Genomic DNA, 27,770 nt, shown 5'->3' on the forward strand with positions numbered 1-27,770 from the left:
GGAAACCAGTCAGTGCAACGACTCCAAGTCCCGAAATGCTCGATGGCCTGCCTCCACCGACCGCTTGCAAGAGCTGCGCTTGAGTCTGGGAGTTGTAGTCGCCTGGCTCCTGCACTTCCGGGATGTATGGCAGAGGATGCACCTCGAGAACTACAACTCCCAGGAGGCTGTGCGTGTCCTCCAGCCCCGCCCCCGGCGTCGGGCTCCGCCTCTTGCCGCTCCTCCCTCCCGGGGCTGCAAGGCTCACGCCTTCCTGTTAGTCTGAGCTGGGAGAAGTTCACTCCGATCAGCTGATCCCAACTGACAACAGGAGAGGAGGAAGCCCGGGAGGCAACGAAGGAGAAGTGGGGCGGAGATGGAGATGTGGATGGATCCACCGGCGCCCTGAGGAACAGCCCCCGCCCCCACCGGCGCCCCACCGCCCCCAGACGCCGCCTCGCCGCGGCCGAGCAGCTCCGTGGTGGGATCCCCGAGCCACCGCCGGCAGGGCTGGGAGGGCACGGCCCTGCACCGGGCGAGCTGTCGTCCTGGGGCTCCGGCTGCCCCCGGGAGGAAGGGGGGCCGGGTGCGGCTCGAGTGGGGGTGGGGTGGCATAAACAATGGATTCGGCTCCGGACTGTGCCGGCGTGGGGGGGATTTTGGGGGACCTTCTTTGTTCTTAGGCTTCGCTCTTGTCCCTTAGGTTGTGGTTGTGTTGTCCGGGAAAAAGGAAGGGTGAGGAACCCCGGGTTGGAGAGAGGCGTCGAGGTGGGGGCCCGAATGGGCAGAATGTTTGCTTGGCCTCGTGGGGATGAGGTGTTTTGAAGGATGATTTTATGTTTTTTTCATTTGTGACAAGTTTTGATTTTCGTTTCCGTTTTAGAAGCAGCCTGGGCACGACTAGAGGTTAGGGTGTAAATAAGGTCCTTTGGTCACTCCCTTCGCCTTCCTTGTTTATCTCAAAATAAGATTGATAGATTGATTACTGTGAGAGAGGAGTGAATATCTGAAAGGGCGACTTCACACTTGGTTGGGGTGTTGGAATGGTGGGGGTCACAGCTAGGGGGATCGAGTAATTGTAGAAGTTACCAAAGCCCCTTTCCTGCCCCAGTTATCTTTTTTTCCGAAGTTATTTTTAACTTAGTTTTTGAATGACCAAGAGAAAAAATTGTTTTTACTCACTATTGGCCTGTCTTTGCCGTGGGCCATAGTGCAGGAATCCTGCCTCCTGTTGCTCCCTCTTTTTTTTTTTTTTTTTTCCAGTTTCCGAAAGAAGGGACAAAAGGAAGTACAATAATTGTTATTGTTTTTGAACTTGAAATTGTGATTGTTGTTTCCAGCTTTAGAGGCCTTACTAAGCGTCTGTCTAGAGTTGAAACAGTACAGTTACAAGGATAACCAGATCTGCCCAGGACTTCGATAGGTCTAAAGTTTATTATTAAATTTTTTCTTTAGCTTTTTATAGGTCTCTTTCTCCACCTCCTAACTATGAGGTGCAGATGGGGGTGCAGAGAGTTGTTTTTCCAAGGACAGTTTGCCTAGTGATTAAAAAAAATTTTTTTTTTAGTTGTAGATGGACACAGTGCCTTAATTTTATTCATTCATTATATATGAATGAATAAAATAAGAGAATCGAACCCAGTGCCTCACACTTGCGAGGCAAGTGCTCTGCCACTGAGCCATAATCCCAGCCCCTGCCTAGTGATTTTGATTCTAAATTTAATAATTACATGATCAGAGTGTCATCAGTCTGGGGAATAGAGTAGCAAAGTCTTAAATGCCCTGGGCCTATAAGTGATGTTTGTTTTTGAAAGGAGGAGCCTTACCTATGATTTTGGGAAGAAATTTCTAGTATCAGAAAAAGTCAGTGTAAGTTTTACCGGCAAAAATGAGAGTTCTCTTTGTAGTTTAGGCTTAGTATTTAATCAGTCTTTTTGTTTGTTTATCTAAGGTGCACTTCTGTTTTTTAGATGAGTGAAATCCTTTTCCTTCCTCTATTCTAGGTATGTCCTGAAATATCAACTTGAGGTTGAATTATACTGAAAACTCCTGACCACTTTATTTCATTACAAAAACTTTGTGGCTGAGGCATAAGAAAAGAGCCCACATCTGTGAACCCATCACAATTCTGATTACTATCAAAGACTTTGTCGAATTCATTTGACTGCTTCTTTGCCTGCACTTTATGAAGGATGAAACCTTCAAACCAAATCAATGTTGCTGCTGTTACAAGAATCTTGGAGGCAGAAAATTAAAAAAAAATCAACCATTTGTGAGTGTGTAAAGAATTGTAATAGGACAGGTTTTCTTTTTTAAGGTGTTTAGAAGCCTGTGGAAGTTTTGTGCGGTCTTCAGACTCTGTTTTTGCTCCTTGGGAAAGCTCAGTGACTCTTATATGGTGGGTGTGCTTCTCTTTACCAGTCTGAGTTATGAGTGCCCAGACTTCCCCAGCAGAGAAGGGCCTGAATCCGGGGCTGATGTGCCAGGAAAGTTACGCCTGCAGTGGGACCGATGAAGCCGTCTTTGAGTGTGATGAGTGCTGCAGTTTGCAGTGTCTCCGCTGTGAGGAGGAGCTCCATCGGCAGGAGCGCCTTCGAAACCATGAGCGGATAAGACTCAAAGCTGGCCATGTCCCTTACTGTGACCCCTGCAAGGGCCCCAATGGGCATTCTCCTGGTGTTAGGCAGAGGGCAGCTGTGAGATGCCAGACCTGTAAAATCAACTTGTGTCTGGAGTGCCAGAAGAGGACTCATTCTGGGGGTAACAGGAGGAGACACCCCATTACTGTGTACCATGTTAGTAAGGTCCAGGAGTCCCTGGAGGGGGAAGAGATGGATGAGGAGACCAAGAGGAAGAAGATGACTGAGAAGGTTGTGAGTTTCCTCCTAGTAGATGAAAATGAAGAGATTCAGGTAAGCACTCGGGCATGGTGGGATTCACATGACCTTGGAGCAGATCTGTTGTTAGAAGGTAGCTCTCAAAGAGCCCAGGAGGAGCTCACTTTTGTTGTTGTTACTGGGGATTGAACCCAGCGGTGCCAGTTCTTTTTTGTCTTTTTTTATTTTGAGATAGGGTCTTGCTGAATTGCTGAGGTTTTGCTGAAATGCTGAGGATGGCCTTGAATTTGGGATTTGCCAACTTCAGCCTCTTCTGCTGGGATTATAGGCATGGGCTGTGGAGCCCAGCAGAAGCTCACATTTTAATCATTAAAAGCCAACACTTCTAAGGGCTTAGAGTCAGATTTAGTTAAAAACTTCATGAGTTGGGGATGAGTTACTTCTCTCTGAGCCTTAGTTTCTTCATCTGTCAAATGGGAACAGTGCCTATGTCATTGGGCTGCTGTGAGGATGAAATGAGACTTTAAAGCTTGTTGCAGGCTGGGGAGATAGCTCAGTTGGTAGAGTGCTTGCCTCTCAAGCATAAGGCCCTGGGTTCGATCCCCAGCACCACACACACACACACACACAAAAAAAAAAAAAAAAAAAAAGCTTGTTGCATTCTAAATGCTCAGTATATGCCAGGTGTTGTTATTATTATTCGGCAGAACTGTTTTAAAATAGCTTTCTGAAAGAGAATACTTGGCAAGTTGTATGTAAATGTCTGTAATAAAGGACTGTGCATATTCAGGGAAAGAAATACTAAATGGTAGTGTTAGGTAATAAGGTATGAGCTTACTGTCTTGATTTAGAGAGAGAAGTCTTTACAAAGTGCTTTTTAAGGCTGGGGTTGTAGCTCAGTGGGAGCCTTTACCTAGCATGCACAAGGCCCTGTGCTTGATTCCCTAGCACTAGCTCACTCTCCACCCCACTGCAGAAAAAAGTGTCTTTTATAAGGCAGTATTCTTTCCACATAGCCTCCTCTTTTCATGTAGAGACTTCTTAGTTGTTGTGGCAGAATACTCGAGTCTGAGTCATTTATAAAGATTAAAGTTTCATTTAGCTCACAGTTCTGGAGGCTGGGAAGTTCAAGAGCATGACACTGGCATCAGGTGCGGGCTTCTTGCTGTATCATAACATGGCAGAGGGCATTACAGGATGAGACAGCAAGCATGCAACTGTTCAGGTCTATTACAAAGCCACCAGTCCCATTATCCCATTATGAGGACCTTAGCTTGATGATCTTGTCTAACTCCAGTTATTTCCCAAAGGTTCCACTTCTAAATACCATCCACATATAAATCTGGAGATTAACTTTCAACCTAAATTTTAAACCATAGTAATTTCTGATCAATGGAAGCCAGTGTGGACATCGTGAACAACTAGAGGATATTTGATTTGAGTTGCGGGGAGGGTAGCATGCCATGGGTGAAGCTAGGAGATTGTAATATCTGACCAGGGAAGAGGTAAGGTCATGTCTACATATTCCAATGGGCTTTCAAGGGAAGACCGCTTGAATTCACATACTAGTTCACCATTCACTGACTGTATAACCATGGGCAAGTTATTTCAATTCTGCAACTCAGTTTCATGTCAACTTTATAGGATTATTGAGAGGATTCCGAGAGATTAGGAATGGAAAGGACTTATTCAGAGGGCCTGGCACACAGTGTCCAGTATGAGTTTGTTGTCAGTATCCTTCAGGTATTGTGGTCCATTCAGTACTTGTGTGGTAATGATGACTAATCTTCAGATGGGAAGATTACCTGTGTAAGTTACCATTTACCTCTTACCCACTAAATATATATCATCTCTACTTTTTTCCTCCTTGGGTAAGCTGGTGGAAAGGAATAACATCATGATTCCTATGTACTTCCATTGTCAGCTAAATACTTTGCTAACACAGACTTTTCTTTATTGGTTTGAGAGGAACTAATAGAGTTATGGAAGAGTGACCCAGATCCCATTCTGCCTCCCTTGTCAGCAATAATGTCTTCATTATGGATTATGCTCTAATTGAGCGACATTGTGGACTAAATATTTTATAAATGGAGCACTTGGATTTGGATGATTCTTATTGGTTTTGCTATCAATTCGTCTTAATGTCAGTCTTTGGAAAGTCACAGTTTATATTGTTGGTACTTTCCTAAAGTAAGAGTAAGATTTGGGGTTAGCCAGTAATCCTTATGAATATCATGTTGACATTTTTAAAAAGAATGTGTTTTTGAGGAAGAAGAATGGGTATTATTATTTTTTAATAGTGATTTATGTTCCTTAGAGAATTGGGAAAGTGTGTAGAAATGTAAATGGAGGTGACATTTGTCCTTCATCTTTTTTTTGTGTGTAGCATGTCATATATACGTAACAGGTCTGTGGGTAAAAAGACTTCTGCTTTTCTTCTCTGTAAATATTGACCAGTTCCCTGGAAATAATAAAGTTTATTAATTATGGGCAATATTGGTTGGAACTAATAGATTAGACACAGAATTTATTCATTTTAGGTGAACATTCATTCTCAGTCATAAGTAGATAAATTCTTAAGGAAAATAGCTGGCTCAGTTTTCTGATGGGTGACTGTCCAAAACAATGAGAAAGATGATTGTTTGATATGAATCTAGATTATAAATTCCTGGAGAGTAAGAATTTTTTTGCCCTGTACAGTGCCATGTACAATGGTAAGCACATTGTTAGGGCATAAATTCTTACTGATTAATGTGTGACATCATAACTGAAGTTTTTCAAAATGGGTATCACACATATAAGTAGTAAAAACTCAAAATAATATAAAAGAGCATATAATGAAAGAGTTTCCTTCCTACTTTGTATCCTTGTATTTTTTTTAAAGAACAATCACCGTTAATAGTTAACTGCATGCCCTTATAGATTTTTTTATGTATAATTATAAATATATTTATTTTTTCCTTTTTAAGCAAAAATGGAACTTAACATTGCGTGCTGTTCTGTACTTGCCTTCTTCCCGCCACCCCACCATCTGATGCTGGAGATAGAACCCAGGGGTGTTCTACATTGTATACACTCCCAGCCCTTTTCTTTTTTTATTTCTTTTTTTTTTTTTTTTTTTTTTAATTTTGAGACTAGTTCTCACTGAATTGCCCAGGTTGGCCTTGAACTCCTGCCTCAGCTTCACGAGTAGCTGGGATTACAGGCCTGTGTCACTATGCTTGGTTGTTCTTGCCTTTTTTTCACTAAAGTATATCTTGTGAAACTTTTCATACCAGGACATTGAGGTCTATCTCATTATTTAAAGGATGCCTAGTATTTATTTGAATAACTTTTCTGTAACCTAGCCTATTAACCCATTATGTCCTATCATTCTACATAGAATTGAAAACTTGGAACTTAATGGGTTACTGGATATTTGATTTATTACAAACAAGGATGTGATGAATATCCTGTATCTGTATTTAGAAATGGAATCTTTTGTAGAATGATATGTGAAATTTAAATACTAGTTATTGGACTCACTGTAGCTCACTGGCAGTGCTTGCCTAGCACGTGTGAGGCACTGGGTTCGATTCTCAGTACCACATACAAAAATAAACAAAAGAAAGACATGCTGTCTATCAACAACTACAAAATTTAAAACATATGTTAGCTATTACCATGGTTATGAAACTCCCTGTCCCCCAGTCCTGGGAATTGAATCCAGGGGTGCTCTACCACTAAGCTACATCCCAAAATTCTTTTTTAATTTTGAGACAGGGTCTTGCTAAGTTGCCAAAGCTGTCCTTGATTTGCATTCTGCTGCTTCAGCTTCCCAAATAACTGGATTATAGGTGTGTTCCACCATTCTCAGTTGAAAATTCGTTTTCTTAATCTGAAGTACATCTGTGAATATCCCCTCATTTCTGGTCTTTTCTCATAATAGTTAAAATTTTACTTTGCTGTTAGGAACTATTCTTTGTACTTGTATAAGATCATTTAATCCTAATGATAACCCTATTGTTTTATCTATTATTTTCATATTGTTGTTGTAACAAATCATCACAAATTTAGTGCATTAAAACTACACAAATTTATTCTGATTCTAGAGGCCAAAAATCCTAAAACAGGTTGATAGAGCTTTCCTTCTAGAAACTGCAGGGCAGAATCTATCTCCTTTTCTTTTCTAGCTTCAAGAGTGTGCTTGCATTCCTTGGTTTGTGGCCCTGTCATCCCACTTCAAAGCCAGCAGTGTAACATCTTTTTAATCCCTCTCTGTTTCCATTGTCACATTTCCTTCTGTCTCCTGGCTTCTTATAGAGATCCTTGCGATGGCACCCACAAAGATGATCCACCATAATCTTCTGATCACAAGTTCCTTAACTCAGTCAATCTTCAAAGTTCCCTTTGCCACATAAAGTGACATATTTACATGTTCCAAGGATTAGGATGTGGACATCACTGGGGAGAAGCCAGTATTCAGCCTACCACACCCTAGGAAGTAGATTGTGTTTCAGAGATGAGGACACTGAAGCACAGAGACAAGTAACTTGCCAAGATCAAGTTACAGTAAGTACTTTGGCCTGCTAGCCATCACATTTTTTATGTTGTATGCCATGCACTTATTGGGTTCCAGGGACAAAAGATTAATAAGGCATGGCTTATACTTTCATAGAGTTTACCTTCATATGGGGAAAGCAGATTCACACATATAATTTGAACAGAGGCATCTGACTCTAAAATCCTAGGTTTTAAGTATTATACTTCTGCTATCTTTGACTAAATAATACAAACTTTCAAATTAAACTTCAATATTGTGGTCAACAGTACCAGTTCACGGTTCCTCATGGTGGTTTTGAGGGTCAAAGGAAACATAATTCTACACCTATGTAAGAGACAGTGTTATCATTGAAATATTCCTTCCTTATAACACTGAGGACTCAGAATTAGGTCCTGTTTTCTTTTTTTCCCCTTTCATGTTTCTAGGCATTTATGGGTTTTGATAATTTTCAGTTTAATTCATAGGGATCATTTTAGCACTTTGTAGGCTGCTGCTGTTGTAATGTGGTTTCCTTAATCCTGTGGCCTAGAGTTTCCTAACATTTGTTGCTTGTAATTCAAGAATTACTCAGGAGCTGGGGTGGTAGAGCACTTGCCTAGCATGCGTGAAGCACAGGGTTCAATTCTCAGCATTGCGTATAAATTAATAAAATAAAGGTTCATTGATAATTAAAAAAAAAAAGTGAAAAAAAAAGAATCACTCAGCTTCTATTGGAAAATCTAAAAAGATATTTTTTTTTTTTTTCTTTGCAGAGGCAAAAATGTTATTCTTTCCTTATCATTTGAGTGTGTGCTCCACTGGTAAATTTGAGGAGAGACTGACTTTGTATGTCAGAAATAGGAAGTCATGTGTGGTTCTTAAATTGACACCTTTGGCCTGCTAGCCATCACATTTTTTATGTTATATGCCATGCACTTATTGGGTTCCAGGGACAAAAGATTAATAAGGCATGGCTCATACTTTCATAGAGTTTACCTTCATATGGGGAAAGCAGATTCACACATATAAACACATTAAAAGGGTCAGGGGCATAGCTTAGTGGTAGAGCCACATAACCACAATCCTCAGTACCACAAAAACAACAACACATAAAACAAAAGGATGGTTCAGGTGTAGTAAGTATTATTAAGGAAGAGTGAGTTGGAAGTCACTATTTTTTAATATGTAAAGTTTTTAGTTGTAGGCGGACACAATACCTTTATTTTTATGTGGTGCTGAGGATGGAACCCAGGGCCTCACGCATGCTAGGTGAGTGCGCTGCCACTGAGCCAGTACCCCAGCCCAGAAGCCACTTTTGCAGGTTGGTCAGAGAAGCTCTTATTGTAGGAGTGATTTTTAAGCAGACACCTGTTGTTACTAATTGGGGAAGTCCAGGTGGAAGGGGACTTGGGGGAAAAAATCGAAGGTGGCATGCTTGAGGTGTAGAAATAATGCCCGTGTGGCTGGAGTTAGCTGGTAGAGAGTGATAAGGAAAGAGGCGTAGAGGTAAGCAGGTGCCAGATACAGGAGGTCTTGCGGTCCATGGAAGGAAGTGTGGATTTAATTTTAAGGGGAATGGGAGGCATGAGACTGAGTTATACTAGGAAGTCATCTGACTTGGTACAAATTTTTAAGAACTGTCTCTTGACTTTAGTGTGTAGACTGGACTGTAATGATTGTAGGGGAAATAGAGAGACCACATAAGAAGCTGCTGTAGAAAGTGAAATAGATTTGGAGTTAGATGGGGAAGATAGAGGAATGAAATGTGGGACAAAGTCTGGAGGAAAAAAATAGAAATGATGATGTATGGGGGGACGAGTGAGAATTCAGTAGTGACTCCTAGGCATTTGGTTTGTGCAAATGCCACCCACCTAATGCTCCAGATTTTATTGACTTAGATTGATAAGATTAAGTACTTGATTTATATAATAAGAGCTAAATTAATGTCATTTTGTATTATCTAAAATAGTGGGTATCAACTAGGAGTGATTTTGCTCCCCCAGGGGCCTTTGGCAATGTTTGGAGACATTTGTGTGTCACAACTGGGGTTAGGAGTTATATGCCACTGGCTAGTGGGTAGAGTCCAGGGTGTTGCTGAATATCTTACATAGAGCATAGAATAGCCCCCCACAAAAAGAATCATCTGGTATAAAATATCAATAGTGCTGAGACTGAGAAACTGATCTAACAGATAAAGATTCAATCTAATAAGGGATCTGGATCTTAATGAAGTGGAATATATATCTGGGATAGCCAGGTACAGTGGTACAAGCCTATAATCCCAGCTGCTCGGGAGAATAAAGCAGGAGGATTGCATGTTTGAGGGAGCCTCAGCAATTTAGCAAGGCCCTAAGCAACTTAACAGGACCTTGTCACAAAAGAAAAAAAGGGGTGGGGATGTGTCTCAGTGGTTAAGTGCCCCTTGGTTCAATCCCCAGTATCTAAAAATAAAAAAGATATATATGATAAACATATTATATGTCATATGTGTATGTTTATACACACACACAGACACAAATATATACATATATGTGATAATCTGTATATGTATCAGGAACAAAAAATTTAACCAAACACCAGCTTTTCCTTCTCTTGGTTCTGTTCACTTCTCAGAAATAATCCAGCTGGTGAAATGAGTTTGGAATATTTTGTTACCTCTGTAATTGAAATGGTTAGTATTTCTGGGTTGTATCCATTGATTTTTTTTAGGCCTCAGTGGATCAGTACTAGGAAAACCAAAGGACTTAAAGATTTAGATCCTGTAATAAATAAATGATCCACAATGACAAGTCATCTATAATCTTCTGGAGCCAGAGGGAACACCCTTAGCTAATCACTCAAGGTCAGAATAATAGTTTCTAGCAATTAGGGTTCTTAGTGGAGGAAGAGGATGGTATTTTCCTATCTGTTGGGTCTCAAGGAAGTCAGACATCTTGTTTTGTCAGATATTTACCAATCAAGGGGAGTAAAGGTAAAACACCAAAAGGGATTTTTCACCTTCCTTCATTTTTGTATTAAAAAAAAAAAAAAAAAACAAAAAAAAACCTACCTATTTTCCTTTTTTTTTTTTTTTAACCAACACTCCATTCTCCTCTTGATCTCTCTTCTACAAATTTCCCATGACTGTCCTCCTTTCAAGAGAGCAGAGCCGAGAAGCTTCACCTCCTTTGCCTTGGGAGACTGGGACAGCAGTTGGGCCCAGGAGCTTTTCATGGCAAAAATCTCCTGCAGTGAAGTCCTCATGCTGACCTTGCAGACTGATAAAGAAGCCCATTGACCCAGGAGAGGCTAATAAAGTGGCCACCTGGCCAGGGCCTCCTGGACTCAGAAGTAGTCTTGTGCTCTCTTTGAAATGGGAGTCCAAGATGAAAGTCTTCTGTCCTTCCCGTCAGCCAAGTCTATGGTCATCTTATTGAGACCGTTCCTTTAAGAAGACCCATCGCGTTGCTTGGCTGCTTCACTTGTTTACAGTCCCAGAATAGTGCTGCCCAAAATACTGGAACTTTTTTTTTTTTTTTAATTGGCTAAAAGAGGCGTAATTCTAGTGGGATTCAGGAATGGAAAATAGCAGAGAGTGTTTTCTTACTGTATGGGAATTCTTCACCGCAGACTAACCTTGCTGTTCTGCCACAGTTCTGTGCTGCATCTGTCTTAGTCTCTCATCTACTGTTGGCCTCTGGTCCTGTCCTCCCTGTGGTTCCTGGTCTAGGGTAGCTTCTTGGGGCTTGTTCTGTCCTGGCCTTCTGTTTCAGAGAGGCTGGCAGAAACCCCTCGGGGCTTCATCTTGGTCAGTAGGTTATGAACCAGAGAAAGAATAATTTTCTCCATCGTTGAATTTTCCCATTTTTCATTTCAAATGGCCAGACCATTACAGTGTAAGGATTAATTTTTGGTGTAGTGTCTGGTTACCCCTTTGGCAAATTCTGCTAAGAATGTGAATACATTTACCATGGGTTTCTTAAGTGCCATGTTTAAAAAAAAAAAAAAAAAAGTGACAAAAAAATGTTGACCTGCTTGGGAGCTTGCTAGCCATCAAAATAATAAACCATAATAGGATGAATAGCAGAGTGTCCCTCCCCCATCAAGGTCTTTCAGTCACAAACCCAAGTAAAAGCCCCTTTGTTTAGTGATGGTGGTAGAAGGGGAGGCATTAAATGGGATTACTGGGAAACACAGGGCTGAGGATGACTCAGAGCAACAGAAAGATGAAAGAGTCCCTGTTATGTGCCTTTGGTTTCTGCTTAGCATCTTGTGAGCTTGCTGAGCCTTGGGCTCATTCAGTTATAACAGATTCCTGGCATTTAACCTGGGCGACTATTTTGTTTAGTACCAGGGTGTTTAAAATTTGACCTATATAAGCCATTGAAACCACTGTGAGTCAGCTTTTTAGGGAACCTCTCTTTAACTATTTTAAGTTACCTCCAGTTTATGTGCTTCTCTTTTTTCTTATCAGTCAGTTCTTTGAAGTGATTTATTTATTGTTTTAATTGGGCAACCGTTTAGCTTTTCAAGCTTGGGTTAATATAATAGGTAGATTTCATATTTAAGTTGATCTTATATTTTTTCCTATGGAGCATTCACTAGCTGTACCACCCTTGAGTTTATCCTAGAGATTATTTAGCACAGAAGCACTTCTGGTGGCTGACTGAACTGTTCTGGATTCTTGCCTGCCTTGGTAGGCGCTCCTATGAAATCGTTTCTATCTGAGGTTAGAACTGCTAAATATATTGAGTCCTTGTTTATCCCCCTGGTATTAGGGATTGAGCTCTGGGATGCTCTACCACTGAGCTATATCCTCACCCTTTTTAATTTTTTGAAATAGAGTCTCGCCAAGTTGTTAAGGCTGGCCTCGAATTTCTGATCCTCCGCCTTAACCTCCTGAGTAGCTGGAATTGCAGGTGTCCACCACTGCCTCTGGCATATTGGGCACATTTGATTGGTGATGGGAAATCAGAGGAAAACTAGTGGAGAGATCATGAAGAAGGGAAGAAAAACATGGATATAGAAAGTTCAGGCATGAAGAATTGGAAGAACTTATGGGAAGAGACATGTAGGGGACTTCTGGAGGCAGGAAAGGGTAGATTCTCCCTTGGAGGATGTGTTCGCTCATTGTGCCCCTCTTTTCAAGGCCTTTGCCAGCAATTAAGAGTCTCTATTTGACTGGTTTATGTGGTCAGCCTGGTGGTGACTGGGATTCTTGGGCAGAGATGTGTACCAGCCATATGTAAGGCTCTGACATCTGTTTTGACCTCATTGTAGGATAATTTGACCTTTTGATAGCTCCTGAAATTGTTATAGAAAGCTTGGTCCTTGCCTCCGATGCCAATCCAATAATACAGACACGGTTTTGAGAAAAAGGAAAGTTTTATTGCTTCAAAGGAGCAAAGGAGAAACATAGGGGACTCCTGTCCTAGAGGCTGATTCTCCCCATCAATAGGGAGCTTTTAAAGAGGTGATTCAAAGGCTCTGTTCCACGCATTCTCTGTTGGAGTTGTAATTCACTTGTTAATGGGGGAGTCATTTCTGAGATCTGGTTCCATTCCTAAAGTCTGGATTCCTTGTTCCTGGGGTGGGTGTGTACAAGAACAGATCAATCTGCCTAAAATGGGGAAGAAAGGTAACCCTGTTTCCCCTGAGATTAGGGAGGAGGAGAGATTAGAGAGGAGCAGGGAAAGAGGAAGAGAAAGAAACATGTCCATTTAAAAAATAAATTGCAGTGGCAGAGCAGCAAGGGCTACATTCAAAGCATAAAGTGAACCACTGTAACAAAATTGTTTCTTCCCTTCCTGATCTTCTTGAGATTATTACTGTCTTTTTGAGAGAACCTAATTCTACATTGTAGAATGCTTAATAAGAATGGCAGTCAGATCCTGGCACAGACACACCAGGTTTAAGGGATAACATGATCCTGACCAACCCAGTAGTCATGGTATATTCTAGAAATTTCTCTACTTTCCAACTCAATTGCTTCTGTCTGGTGAATATACTATTACATGGCTACACTGTTTCCTAACTTCTTATAACGTTTTCTTTCAAGGAGCTCAATTCACCTTTCATGTATCATTCAACAATAGCCATAAACATTTTTTGAATTACCAATTGCATGCCTTATTAGTTTGGATAATCTCTCAGAAAAAAAAAAATTTTTTTTTCTTTCTCCCTTCAGTGCTGGAAATGGAACACAGGGTCTCACACATGCTAGGAAAGTGCTTTACTACTTACCTACACCCTTCCAGCTCTTGGGAAAAAAAAAAAAAAAAAAAAAAAAAAAAATATATATATATATATATATATATATATATTTATTTGTTTATTTATTTTTGCAGTCCTGGGGATCGAACCCAGGGCCTTGTGCTTGCAAGGCAAGCACTCTACCGACTGAGCTATCTCCCCAGCCCAATTATTTTATTTTATTTTTTTAATGAAAACTCATCAAGATTAAGCAAGTCTGGGGAGGGATGGTAGATGTCATTATTCCCTGGAAAACCCAGCTATCTTGTTTGTCTTTGAGTAGAGGTTATTTGAGGATCCCCTTTTGTGTGTGTGTGTGTGTGTGTGTAGCTTTTGACTAATTTGTAATTGATAGGTCACTTGTTTTCCCCCCAATGTCTCAATAAATTCTGATATTCAGATCCGGGTTATTTGACAGACAGCCTCCCTCCCTTCTTCCTCTGCTTTTCCTCTTCCCCTCTTCTATACCTTCCCCTTACTATCCACCCCCAGCACGTCTATCATGAATTAAAAAACAGTTCCAGGGAAAAAAGTTTCTATAGCTAAATATGAATGATTTTAGCCTAATGTACTATTTTTGATTATAACATATCTTTTTCTTCCATTATCACAGAAAATTGAATTTGCAACATTTTTTGAAAGGGCTGCCCTAAACATTTTGGCTTTAAAGTGCTGCCTTCCTTGATAACCACCATATTTTTTTTTTTTTTTTTTTTTTTTTTTTTTTTTGCGGTGCTGGGGGTCGAACCCAGGGCCTTGTGCTTGCAAGGCAAGCACACTACCGACTGTGCTATCTCCCCAGGCCCAATAACCACCATATTTAAAAGAGCAACTCTTATCCCCACCTTGTATTTCTAGTTTTATCTCTTGATTTTCCTTCATTGTATGTTACCATTTGGCATAACATGTATTTTAAAAAACAACTTTTGAGGTATAATTTATGCATGATATAGTGCATACATTTTAAGTGTATAGTTTTATGAATTTTGACAACTAAATAGACCTGTAACCACCACACTCAAGACATGAACATTTCTACCATCTGAAAAGGTTCCCTTGGGCCTCTAGGAAATTATTCCCCAGCGATCACTGATCTGCTTTCTATCGCTATAGCTTAAAGATTTGAATCTCCTACAATTTTATATAAACAGAATCATGTAGTATTGTTTTGAGTCTGGCTTCTGTCACTTGCAGTGATTTTTTTTTTGGGGGGGGGGGGATGGGCAGTACTGGGGATTGAGCCCAGGGTCTGGTAAAGCTTGGCAAGCATACAAACATGGAGCTATATCCCCCAGTCCTTCTTATCTTATTTTGAGACAGATTCTCATTAAGTTGCTGGTCTTGAAGTTAGGATTCTCCAGCTTTAGCCTCCAGATTAGCTGGGATCACAGGTATGGGCCAACATACCTGGCTTCTTACTATTTTTGAGTTTCATCCATGTTTTTGTGGGTTTCAGTAATTCATTCATTACTTTTTTTTATTAAAATCTTTTTTTATTTTTGCAGACTGCATTTTGATTCATTGTACTCAATTAGGGTACAACTTTTCATTTCTATGGTTGTACACAATGTAGATTCACACCATTCATGTAATCATACATATATATAGGGTATTACTGTTTCATTCTACTATCTTTCTGTCCCACACCCGCTCTCACCCCTTTTTCTTCTATACCATCTAAAGTTCCTTCATTATTCTCTTGTCCTTGCCACCCCCCCTCATTATATATTGTCACGCACTTATCAGAGAAAACGTTTGGCCTTTGGTTTTTTGGGCTTGGCCTATTTCACTTAGCATGATATTTTCCAGCTTCATCCATTTACCAGCAAATGCCATAATTTGATTCTTCTTTATGACTGAGTAATATTCCATTGTGTATATATACCACAGTTTCTTTATCCATTTGTCAATTGAAGGGCATCTAGGTTGGTTCCACAATGTAGCTATTGTGAATTGAGCTGCTATGAACATTAATGTGTCTGCATCACTGTAGTATGCTGATTTTAAGTCCTTTGGGCATTCATTACTTTTTATTGCTGTGTATTATTCCATTACATGGAGATACCACAGTTTGTTTATTCACTTGATGGATATTTTATGGACCATATCTTTTAATTGAATATTGTCTCTTCTCCCCATTATAATGTAATTTCAATGAGGGCAGTGTTTTTTTGTTTTTTTTTTTCTTTTTCTTTTTCTTTTTTTTTTTTTTTTGGTGCTGGGGATTGAACCCAGGGCCTTGTGCTTGGAAGGCAAGCACTCTACCGACTGAGCTATCTCCCTAGCCCCTTTTTCTTTTAAATATATATTTCTTTTAGTTGTTGATGGACCTTTATTTTATTTATTTATCTGCTTGCTGAGAATTGAACCCAGAGCATCACACAATACTAGGCAATACTTTAAAAGTACACAGCTCAGTGGCCTGTAGTATTTTCACAGGGTATGTACAACCATCACCAATTTTAGAGTATTTTCGTCAGGCAGTGGTTTTTGACTCTTCTGTTTATCAGCATTTATATTAGTGTTTGGCACATAGTAGGTATTCAAATATTATTTGTGGGATGAATGATATGAATATCTTGTCCATTTATGGTGGTCTAACAGAAGACCTGAAGCCGATCAGGGCACTGGCAGTTTTGGTGTCTGGTGAGGGCAGGGTTTCTGCTTCTAAGATGGTGCCCTTGAATGCCTCTTCCTCTGCAGTGCCCTCTCATGGTGGGAGGGATGGAAGGAAGCATGCTATTCCTTCAAGCCCTGTTTTCCCATCCATGACGTTCTGCTCCTGGAAGGCCTCACCTCTTACTAGTACTACTGTCACATTGGTGATGACATTACTTTGTGAATTTTGGAGGGGACACATTCCTCAAACTGCAGCATGAGCTCATGGAAATAAATTAGTTATTTCAGCAAGTGGCAACTATGTGCTGGCAGCTGAAGGAGATAACAAAGGGGCACCGAGGCAAAGAGCTTGCTCTTGGGAGAGGATAGTGTAGTGATAATAGAAGACTAGCGTATAGAAGTAGGGTGAGTAACGGCCAGGTGGGACAGAAAGAATGCTATCAGAATTCAAAGGATGACATTGCTGGGAGGGTTACTATTATTATTATTGACTTTAAAGTATCATATGTTGTATTGTTACTTCACCAGTCTCCACAGTCAAATTCCATATGGAATAGGAATTAGGCCCCTTTCACTCTCCACCTCAGACATGAAAGATCTCTTTATAAAACTATGTCATAGCTGGGTGCGGTGGCACTCACCTGTAATAACCAGCAACTCAGGAGGCTGAGGCAGGAGGATCACAAGTCCAAGGTTAGCCTTGGCAACTTAGACCCTGTCCCTTCCCCCAAAAAGCAAAAACAAAAGCTGTGTCATCTGTTAAACTGAGAACATCATTTTAGTGAGTCTCTGGTGTAGTAGTAATTCTTGGAATCATGTCACATCATTCTTTTGAAGAAGACTTACTGATACTTTCTCATACATAATATATGTATTATATAGTGTTGTGACATTTTTTTTTAATTGAAAAGATGCATCCTTTTGAGGGAAAGGTAGGAAGTAATTGAGTATGTCCAATTGTCTCTCTTTCTTTTCTTTATTTTTTTGTACTGGGAACTGAAGCCAGGGGTTCTTCACCACTGAGCTGCAGCCTAGTCCTCTATTTTTATTTCGAGACAGGGTCTTGCTAAGTTGTTGAGGGGCTCACTAAGTTGCTGAGACTGGCCTTGAACTTGCAATCCTCTTGCCTCAGTCTCCTGAGTTGCTGGAATTGCATGTGTGTGCCTCTGCACTTGCCTATCACTATTTCTTTAATGGATCATTTGTTGGAAACCTTCCCTAAAGAGGGTTTTTTCTTGGGATAATGGAAAGAAATTCTGTGGTAGTAGTGATTCAGCGGTAGTACAGGGCAACTGTAACTACAATGTCAGTCAACACTTCTAGCATTTCCTAAATGTCTCCACTGTGCATGATCATATTTAATTGTTGTAGCTAGCTGGTAAATTTGGTTATGTTATCATGTAATAGGTGAGAAAACCTGAGTCCTGGAGAAGTTGAATAACTTCTTCCAGGTTATTCTAAAGTCTGAGGGGTTGAATCCTTAATGGTAATTCTTAGCATCTAGAGAATGTAGCATCTAGACATTGTGTACTGTGTTCATTCATTTAACAACTGTGTGTTGATTTCTGTTATGTGCTAAGGATATAGTGGTGAATAGCACAGACCAGACCACTGCCAGCATGGCATACATTCTAGTTGGGAAGTTCAGAGGTGGGAAAAATGGGAAATGTTAACAGAGATGGTGGGTGGGAATGGAGGCATTGAGCAAGAGAAGGACTGAGTCAGTTTCCCATGGTGTGATTCAAGTCTAGTTCTGTGTGGTTTGTCTAGCCTATCGCTTTTTTTTTTTTTTTTTCCCCTCTCTGTTTTGAATACTGGGGATTGAACTCAGGGGCACTTGACCACTGAGCAACATCCCCAGCCCTATTTTGTATTTTATTTAGAGACAGGGTCTCACTGAGTTCCTTAGCACCTCTCTGTTGCTGAGGCTGGCTTTGAACTGATCCTCCTGTCTCAGCCTCCCAAGCTGCTAGGATTACAGGCATTCGCCCCAGCTCCCGGCTTTTATTGCTGTTTCCTTTATTGCTAAGACCCTAAGCCTTTACCAGAGCTTACATCTGTTTTCATTTTGGGAAAATATGGGTATGCCATGCTGTATAGGGGATTGCATCTCGCATCTAGAAGCTCTTCCGAAAGGTTTGAGTGTGATGTTTGTCTTGAGAAGGACTCGGCCTTATTCAGATGTAAATGACAGGTGAACTGAGTGAGTTGATTGTGGTCAAAGAAGCTGATCATGGAGCTCAAAATGACCCCTTAAAAAAAAAAAAAAAAAGAATTGGTGGATCATCTACATAGGAACATTCTCTCCTGCTTGGTAGGGTAACAGAGGAGCTGCAGGCAATGTCTGAGGCAAGGGTCAGAGGTTACAAGACATGAGAGGGGAATTCCTGACCTCTCAAGTAATGGAACACTTTGGGGACACTAGAGTGGAAGAAAGTGATCTTTGCCCTTAGCAAATGTGCTCAATGTGTTTGTGAGACCAACCTCGTGACTTCAATCATCTTAAGAAAACATTTGATTGAGAAACAGTTGTGTTTTTTACATGAAACTCTATTAACACATACATGGATAAACAAAGTATATACTCCTTTCAGACTATAATGAAAGGAAACTTTCTGAACTTGCTGTGTTGGGGAAACAAATTTAATAGAACTTTCTGGCAATATTGGGAATGGAACCTCCCTATAGTTTGGACTTTAAAAATAGACTGGCTACTGATCTATTTGACACATTTTAGTAAAATCCTGTTTGAAAATTAGGCTGTGGGCATAAATCGTTGCTTGATGTTCTTTTAAATATAATGAAGGTGACCTTGACTTTCTCAAGGAAGAGTCCCTTCTTATTTCCCTCTCCTACAAGAAAGAAAAATGTTACTCAATTTCTATCCCTGTGCTGATCTAACATGAGGTCAGTGCTGGACATGAGATGAAGCTTACTATATATCTGTTGTCCATAAGGAAGAATCAGTATCTATATGCATTTTAGGGTACTGATCCCAGTTCTGATAAGAGTGAGAATGTTCTATTTCTCTAGTTCTTTCTTCTTCTGAACTCAGCCAAAAACAAACCAAAAAAGCAAAATAAACCTGAAACCAACAAGTAAAAGATATTAATAGGGACTTAATTTTGAGAATAACCGTCAAGTTATTTTTGGAATTTCAATGGAAAGGTATAAATAACATTGGCCTAGGGATGAAGTATTTTATAAGTACCCAGTTGTGATGGGAGTAACCTGTCTTCCTCTAGCTTTTTGCATATCTTGGGGAAGGAGCTGCCTGTTGCCTTCTATATCACTGGGAATACCTTTATAAAACTTTAGAGGAATGTCAAGTTGTGGTTGGTACAGATAAATCCTTTTTTTTTTTTTTTTCCCAGAGAGGCCAGAACTGGAAGGACCTTGATGCTGAGCTCCTTTGGAGTGTTTTCTTTGAGGTTTAACTTCTTAAGTCTCTGGCTGTGCTGATGAATGAAGCTCTTTAGTTCTGTTTCCATCCCTTCTTTGCCCTTCCCAAGACTACTGGGAGCAGAATCCCTGGGCGTTGGTTCTTCCTGAAATGATTCTGAGGGCTAAGGTGTCTCTTTAGACTGCCATCATTCCTGTAGCCTGCTTGGGTCAGAGGTTTACTGCTGAACAGGGAAGGAGATGTGAGCTGTTGGGGCTCTTACAGATTAACATGGTATGAAATGGTCATATACTGAAAAGCCAGCTATAAGGCCAATATTGGTAACAATAAGTTATTTAATTTATTTCTGGGTACTGGGGATTGAACTCAGGGATCCTTGGTCACTGAGCTACATCACCAGCACTGTTTTGTATTTTATTTGGAATACAGAGTCTCACTAAGTTGCTTAGCACCTTGCTTTTTGCTGAGGCTGGCTTTGAACTCATGATCCTCCCGCCTCAGCCCTCCGAGCTGCTGTGATTATAGGTGTACCAGGCTCCAACAAGTTATTTTGATTAGGGGAAGAGGAATCTGAAGTGAGCACTAAGATCTTTCATTTTTAGGTGTAGAATCACTTTACCTCTCATCACATTGGAATAGTCCCCGAATGAGTAACTTCTGAGCTACAAGCAGGTGCAAGCCCAGCAGCTAGTGCTATGCACCTGGGTGTTTTCCCAGGGGGCCGGTCTTTAAATTACACTGGCTCACATTTGTGCTGTGTGCTATGCTTTTTGTACACTTAATCTCCTTTAGGTCTCTGAATTTCTCTAGCAGTCATCATTCTGCTATTATCTTGTGTCCTTAAGGCTTTAGTAGTTAAGTTACTTTTCTGATGCCTCATGGTGGTAAAGCTAGGAGTGGAATTTGGGTGTTTCTGATTTGCCAAAGGTCTGGGAGTCTAGCAAGCTTTGGGAGAAAGAAAGGCAGAGTTGGGGAGGGGTGGCCTTGATGTCCTTCCTGCTTTTGCTGTCATGTCAGGACCAACGACTATCTCAGACATGTAGAATTGGGTGGGGTGGCCCTATGGCAGGGTTCAGGGTCGGGCACTTGTCCCTCTGTAGGAGTAGAGCAGAGTGGGATCACTGCTTGGGAACAGCAGAACGAGTAGGGCAGGAGCCCCAAGGCCCCTTCCTTCCCTCATCAAAGGGAATCTTACCTTTTCTTTCCCTTTGCCTCTCCTGACAGAAAACCAGTCTAGCTATCACCTAAACAGAAGACTTTCTGAATCAGAGGAAAATGACCTAAGTTAGGGGTGGATTTATTAGTATAACAGGGAGCAAAATAACATGAAAGGCAGAAGGACGAATGAAGTCTGGTTTTAGTTTGCCAGATATTTTCTTACTCATTTATTGATTTATTTAGCAATTATACTATCAAGTCAGGGCAGAGATGGTTATATCCTTATTTTACACAAGAAAATAATGCTGTTAATACATGTTAAATGATTGTCCATAACTTTTCAGAAAAAAAACCAGCCTGTGACCTTGAGCTCTTTCTCCAAGTTTTGTCTCTGGACTCGGATGCATGTATATGCCCAACGTATGAATTATGTGCTTGATAATACTGCTGGACACCAATGCCAAAGTAATGTCCCCAGATGCTAACAGGGAGTATTAATTTCATCCTAAATGATGTATTTATGTGTATACATTGCATCCATCCTTTGGAGGGTGCTTAATGTGAATCCTGAGACATTTAATGAGACATTTAATTCTGTATGTAATGGTGCCTACATGCCCCTTATCAGGTGCCCGCTTTTAAATATTCTGGGTAGTAGTTACCTTGACCTCACCTGACTCCACCAGTAGGTGGAGGTTTATGGAGCTTTTGTTTATCTTGCTAGCCACTTTATCAGCTTGGAACCAGGTTGGAACAGGTCCAAAATGGGCTGTGCTGTGTGCTTTCTTTTTTGTTTCTCAGAATTATCTGCTAGATCACTTAGCCCATTGCCAAGCTTATCAAATGCTACTCTGTTCAGCTGAGTGGAAGATGTGCATGGGGAAAGTGCTCACAGTTCCTAGCCAGGTGCCTGGCATTGACTCAGTACCTAGGTATTGAGCTCTTTTATGCCTGAGTCCTCTAAGTGCTGTGTGTGTGAAGATAAGGTAGACATGTCCTGTGCTTGTGGATCTAATGAAGGGTTTTGTCCTGCAGTGAGCATTCTATAAATTGTTGGTATTATTAACATTAAAGCTCTTAACAGTGAAACAGTAGTGGTGTCATTTAATAGAATAATGGGGAGATTACCATCTTGATGAGGTTATAGGAAACAGGAACTCAATATTTTAAGCTCAGTGATCTGTCTGTAATTCTCTATTCTTTATCAAACCAGCAGACTCATAAGAATCAGAAAGGTGTTTTATTCTCTGATGGCTGGAAGATATTGGTGCAAAGGTTTATCTCTTCTGTGGCTGGAGTAGATATCACCATTTTGTTTAATTTTATTATTTTTAATTTATTATTTTTTATAATAAAATAACAAAACCTAGAGGAGCTTTACCATTGGACTATATCCCCAGCTCTTAATTATTTTGAGACAGTGTTTTGATAAGTTACTAATGCTGTCCTCAAACTTGCAGATCCTCCTGCCTCATCCTCTAAAGCTGCTGGTATTAAAGGCATGTGCCTCTGTGCCCAGTTACCATAACCTTTTTGGGTTAAGAGCTTTGATTTGGGATTCTGTAGTCTAAGGAGGATCCCTGGATCCCCAGTCTGGATCTTACTGGCCCTAGATGTCTTTATTTATTTATTTTTTTTCTTTTCTTTTTTCTGATACTAGGGGTTGAACCCAGGGGTGCTTTACCACTGAGCTACATCCCCAGTCCTTTTTATTTTTTATTTTTTTGGAGACAGGTTATTGCTAAATTGCTGAGGCTGTCTTTGAACTTGTGATCCTCTTGCTTCAGCTTCACAGTTTGCTGGGATTATAAGCAAGTGCCACTGCACCTGGCAGATCCCCTCATTTCTGGCTTTTTTTTTTTTTTTTTTCTTTTTTCTTTTTTTTTTTAATAAGGACTGCAGTGTTTTTCACTGTTAGCAGGGAATATTGGTTGTATGAAGTTTGGACAGTAAGTTCAGTAAAAAAAAAAACTGTATAAGATAAAATTCACATACCATTAAAGTCACCCTTTTAAATGGATAAAGAAAAGGTGGTACATATACAAAATGGAATATTACTTAGCCTTAAAGAAGAGTGAAATAATGGCATAATGAATTATGGATGGAACTAGAAATATGCTAAGTGAAATAAATCAATTCTCAAAAACCAAAGACTGAATGTTTTCTCTGATAAGTGGATAATGATCCATAGTGGGCGGGGGTAGGGAAGATTGAAGGAACTTTGGATTGTGCAGAGGGGAGCGAGGGGAGGGGTGGGGCGGTGGGGATGGGAAGGACAGTAGAATGAGGTGGACATTATTACCCTATATACATGTATGATTGCACTACTGGTGTGACTCAGCACCATGTACAGCCAGAGGAATGAGAAGTTATACTCCAATTTGTGTACAGTGTGTCAAAATGCATTATTCTACTGTCATGTATAACCAATTAGAACAAATTTTTAAAAATGGGGGAAAATCACCCTTTTAAAGTGTACAATTCAGTGTTCTTAGATTATTCATAAATTTGTACAACCCTTACCACCATGTAATTCCAGAACATTTTCATCACCCCAAATAGAACCTTATACCTCCTCTCCACAACCTCTGGCAACCACTAATCTACTTTCTGTTTCACAAATCTGCTTATTCTGGACATTTAATATAAATGGAGTCATAAAATATGTGGACTTTTGTGTTTGACTTCTTTCACTTAATTGTGTTTTCAAAGTTCATCCATGTTGTAGCACATAGCAGTATGTCATTCTTTTTTTTTCCAAAGTGCCAAGCAAATACTATTTGATAGTTTCTTTCATTTCACACACTTTTTTGACATTTCTACCTAAATGTTACCAGGTAACAATGTTTTTTATTTCCAAATTTTTATTACTTGCACTTTAACTTTTATACCTAATAATTGGGGAGTGAGGAAGTGTAAAACTGTCAGTTGCCCACTTCAGAAATATATTTAGGGGGTTGACTTACTAATAAAAAATACTTAGAAAATATGATGCAAAATATTACAAACCTATATTTGTAAATGTGAAAACATTTTCACATCTTTAGAATAAAATGAATATTATATTGCACATACTTTTCTCATTTTCCCACTCCGTTAGTAAATGAAATTTAAATAAAAGATACCATGAATTTAAGGAAAATCTGCCACTATAATTTTCCCACCTGAAAAACTAATTGAGATGGTTTAGAATATAGTTTCCAATAGAATCTTTCAGATGTACAATTCCTTCCAAATGCTTGTCTCATCCATTTTCTAACCAATCAGATCTAGGTAGTAGGGAAATAGTTTTTAAAAAACCCTCAAATTACTACTGGGTCAGTAGACATTACTTCAATACAGTGCCATATTATTTTCCAACAACAGGAATGTGTAGTTTCACTATAGCATTTTAAGCATCCTCTGAAGTTTAGTGAGCAAAGATTTAGGAAGAATGTAGGGGAGAAATGACCCAACCATAACTGTTGCCTAATCCAAAGTCACATAAATAAGATTTTCTGGCAAATCAAGTCAATGTAAGGACACACTTAAGACCTGTCCTTAAGGTGAGAAAAGAGATGTATAATGACTGAATGGGTAGAAGTGGATTCATTCCTTTTTAAATTTTTTTTTATTTTTAATTTTTTAAATTATTTTTTTGGTACTGGGGATTGAGCCCAGAGGCACTCAACCACTGAGCCACATTCCCCAGCCCTTTTTTTTTTTTTTTTTCAAACTTTATTTAGAGGCAGGATCTGACTGAGTTGCTTATTGATCTTGATAAGTTGCTGAGGCTGGCTTTGAACACACGATTCTCCTGCCTCAACCAGGGTTCATTCCTTTTTATGCCTGAATAATATTCAGTAATTGGGGCTAGGCTCTGTGGCACAGACCTGTAATCCCAGCGGCTCAGGAGGCTGAGGCAGGAGGATCTGAAGTTCAAAGTCAGTCTCAGCAATAGTGAGGCGCTAAGCAACTCAGGGAGACCCTGTCTCTAAATAAAAAAATACAAAGTAGGGCTCAGTGGTTGCCCTTGAGTTCAATCCCTGGTACCCCCCGCACCCCCCCAAAAAATCAGTGTTTAGAAGGCTCCTTTTTTTAATGCATTCATCAGTTTCATTTTTGTTGTATCCAATTTTTCCTATCCTTTTTTTTTTTGGCCATACTGGGATTAGACTCAGGGCCTCACACATGATAAGACAAGTGCTCTAACCACTGAACTTATACCCAGCCCTGTGTCCACTTTGTGGCTGTTATGGATAATAATGCTGCTGTAAACATTTGTGGACATACAAATTTGGTGTAGACATAAATTTTGAATTCTGTTGGGTATATGCCTAGGAGTAGAACTACTGAGTCATGTGGTAACACTGTAACTTTTGAAGGAATTGCCAGACTTCTTCACAGTGACTGTGCCATCTTACATTCCCACACATTACAATTTCTAGGCAAGCGCTCTACCACTGAGTTACATCCCCAACCCAGCATTGCAGTTTCCTTACGTCCTTGCCAATACTTGTTAATGTCTTTTTGATTTTAGCCATTCTAGTGGATATGAAGTGGTATATCATTGTGGTTTTGATTTGCATTTCTCTAATGGTTAATGATGTTGAGCATCTTTTCATGTGCTTATCAGTCATTTGCATATCTTCTTTGGAGAGATGCCTATTCAGATTCTTTGCTAATTTAAATTTTTTTCTTTGTTGAATTGTTAAAATTCTTTGTATATTCTGAACACTAGTCCCTTATCAGATAGACACATGATGTACAGATATTTCATTCTCAGGGTTGTCTTTTCACTGCCTTGATAGTGTTCTCTGGAGCACAGATTTAAATTTCGATCAACTCTATGTCTTTTTCTTTTAAGAAACCATTGCCTAATCCAAAGTCACAAGATTAACGCCTATATTTTCTTTTAAGAGTTTAATTTTTTTTTTTTTTTTTTTTTGCGGTGCTGGGGATTGAACCCAGGGCCTTGTGCTTGCAAGGCAAGCACTCTACCAACTGAGCTATCTCCCCAGCCCGAGTTTTAAAATTTTGACTTTTCATTGAGCACTAAGTTATCATACTGACAGTTTTCTGTGAACCATTTGCCAAGGGCAGGAGGTGGTGGGGTTCTTAGCTTAAGACTTCCTTTCCGTCCCACCTTGACAAGGCAGTCAGGGTCCTTGAACCTAGGAAGCACTCGTCTTTGTTATAGGTTTTTCTAACTGTTTTGCACTTTCCATTTTCCATATTTCATTTTCTTTCTTTTCTTCTTTTTTGAAGGTAACAAATGAAGAGGACTTTATTAGGAAATTGGACTGTAAACCTGATCAGCATCTGAAGGTGGTTTCCATTTTTGGAAATACTGGTGATGGAAAGTCTCATACCCTCAATCATACTTTCTTTTATGGCCGTGAAGTCTTCAAAACCTCCCCTGCCCAGGAGTCTTGCACGGTGGGAGTGTGGGCAGCCTATGACCCAGTCCATAAAGTAGCAGTGATAGACACGGAAGGGCTCTTGGGGGCTACCGTGAATCTAAGCCAGAGAACACGACTGTTACTTAAGGTCCTAGCCATCTCGGACCTTGTCATTTATCGAACTCATGCAGACCGGTTGCATAATGACCTCTTCAAATTCCTTGGGGATGCCTCAGAAGCTTATCTGAAGCACTTCACCAAGGAGCTCAAGGCTACCACTGCCCGCTGTGGCCTGGATGTCCCATTATCCACGCTGGGCCCTGCCGTTATTATTTTCCATGAGACTGTGCACACTCAGCTCCTGGGCTCTGGTGAGTAGATGGGTTGCTGACCTTTCCTGGGTGCAAGGAAGTGGCCATTGGGCTACACTAGCAACTTGGTGGTGGATTGTCCGGGAAATTTTCTGCTTAGGCAAGATGAAGATGTAAGGAAGTGTTCCAAGAAGGATGAAGTGATTGGCCATGTCAAGATTGAGAATTGCCAGTTGGCTTTGGCAATAGAGATGTTTGGTGATCTGGATAAGATCTGTCTCCCTGGTATGGTGGGGATGAAAACATGAGCAGAGTGGGAACAAGAAAGAATAAGAGGAGGAGATTTAAGGTTGTTAGTAAATTGAACTCTTGCAGAGTTCTGTAAAGGGAAGCAGAACAGAGAAGTGGAAGCTGGAGGCTGATATACAATTTCCCTTTTTAAAATTCAAGATGGGAGATGTTACAGATATGGGGGTACTGATGAGAGTGATTGATTAGAGAGGGAACAAGACAGGTGCAAGAAAAAGAGCAGGAACGCTTGCAGAGATGCTCAGGTGGAAGAATTGGCCTTAGGAGCATGGACAGTTCATCCACATCAACAGGAGAAAAAGTGGAGTGTATGGATGCAGTTACAGGTAAGCAGGTAGATGGTGTGTGTGTGTGTGTGTGTGCGTGTGTGTGTAAAAGTTCTTGTGTTAGTGTTTCTATTAGAGAAATAGGGAGCAACATCATCACCCAAGTGGGAGATGAGGGATCAGGTCCAACATGTGATGGGACACTGGGAGGATAATGGTATGGCTCTTTAACCAATGACATCATTCACCTGGTCATTTAGTCAGCAGTTGATTGAGTGCACGTGTCATGTACTGAGCACTGGGGTGCAGAGCTAAAAACAAAAAAAATTCCCACCTTTGAATAACTCCCAGTCTAATTGGGGAGACCACCTGGCTTTCTGTGCCATGGCAGTTGTAGGCCCTGGAGCTGTGGGAGTGCAGAGGAGGGTCTTTAGATCTTGCAGTGGGATCTCAGAGGAGGCGTTGTTCGCACTCTGAGTCTTGGCTAGGTAGAGGAGGGAAGGAAGGCTATTCTGGGAAGAGCAGGTGGTTTCAAGGAGCAAGTTGTATTCAGGGACCTGGGGGAGGCTGTCAGTTGCTTCTAAAATTCCATTCCTGTCTCTTTCAATGCATTTTCCACCCGGCATCCCTAGTGATCTCTTTAAAAATTTAATTTATAATTAGGTTATGTGATATTCCTGCTCGAAACTTCTCATTAACTTTCAGTTGCACCAAACATAATCTAAAATCCTAAACGTGATGTCCTAAGTCTAAA

The 27,770-nt window shown here is 40.3% G+C and overlaps 1 protein-coding gene across 2 annotated transcripts in view; it reads left to right on the forward strand.

The window, feature by feature from the left end:
- Positions 1 to 235: 235 nt before the first annotated feature.
- The window catches only part of ZFYVE1 (zinc finger FYVE-type containing 1), a 56,997-nt gene continuing 29,462 nt past the window's right edge, over positions 236 to 27,770 (forward strand). Inside the window, exons 1-3 of one of the 2 annotated variants that reach the window (XM_079129759.1) lie at positions 236 to 460; positions 1,983 to 2,891; positions 25,997 to 26,501. In XM_079129759.1, coding sequence (XP_078985885.1) covers positions 2,409 to 2,891; positions 25,997 to 26,501 — 988 coding nt within the window. In that variant the 5' untranslated portion in view covers positions 236 to 460; positions 1,983 to 2,408. The other variant, XM_079129760.1, reaches the window with a different exon arrangement.

This window comes from Sciurus vulgaris, assembly GCF_902686455.1.
Source record: "Sciurus vulgaris genome assembly, chromosome: 2".
Taxonomy (NCBI): Eukaryota; Metazoa; Chordata; class Mammalia; order Rodentia; family Sciuridae; genus Sciurus; species Sciurus vulgaris.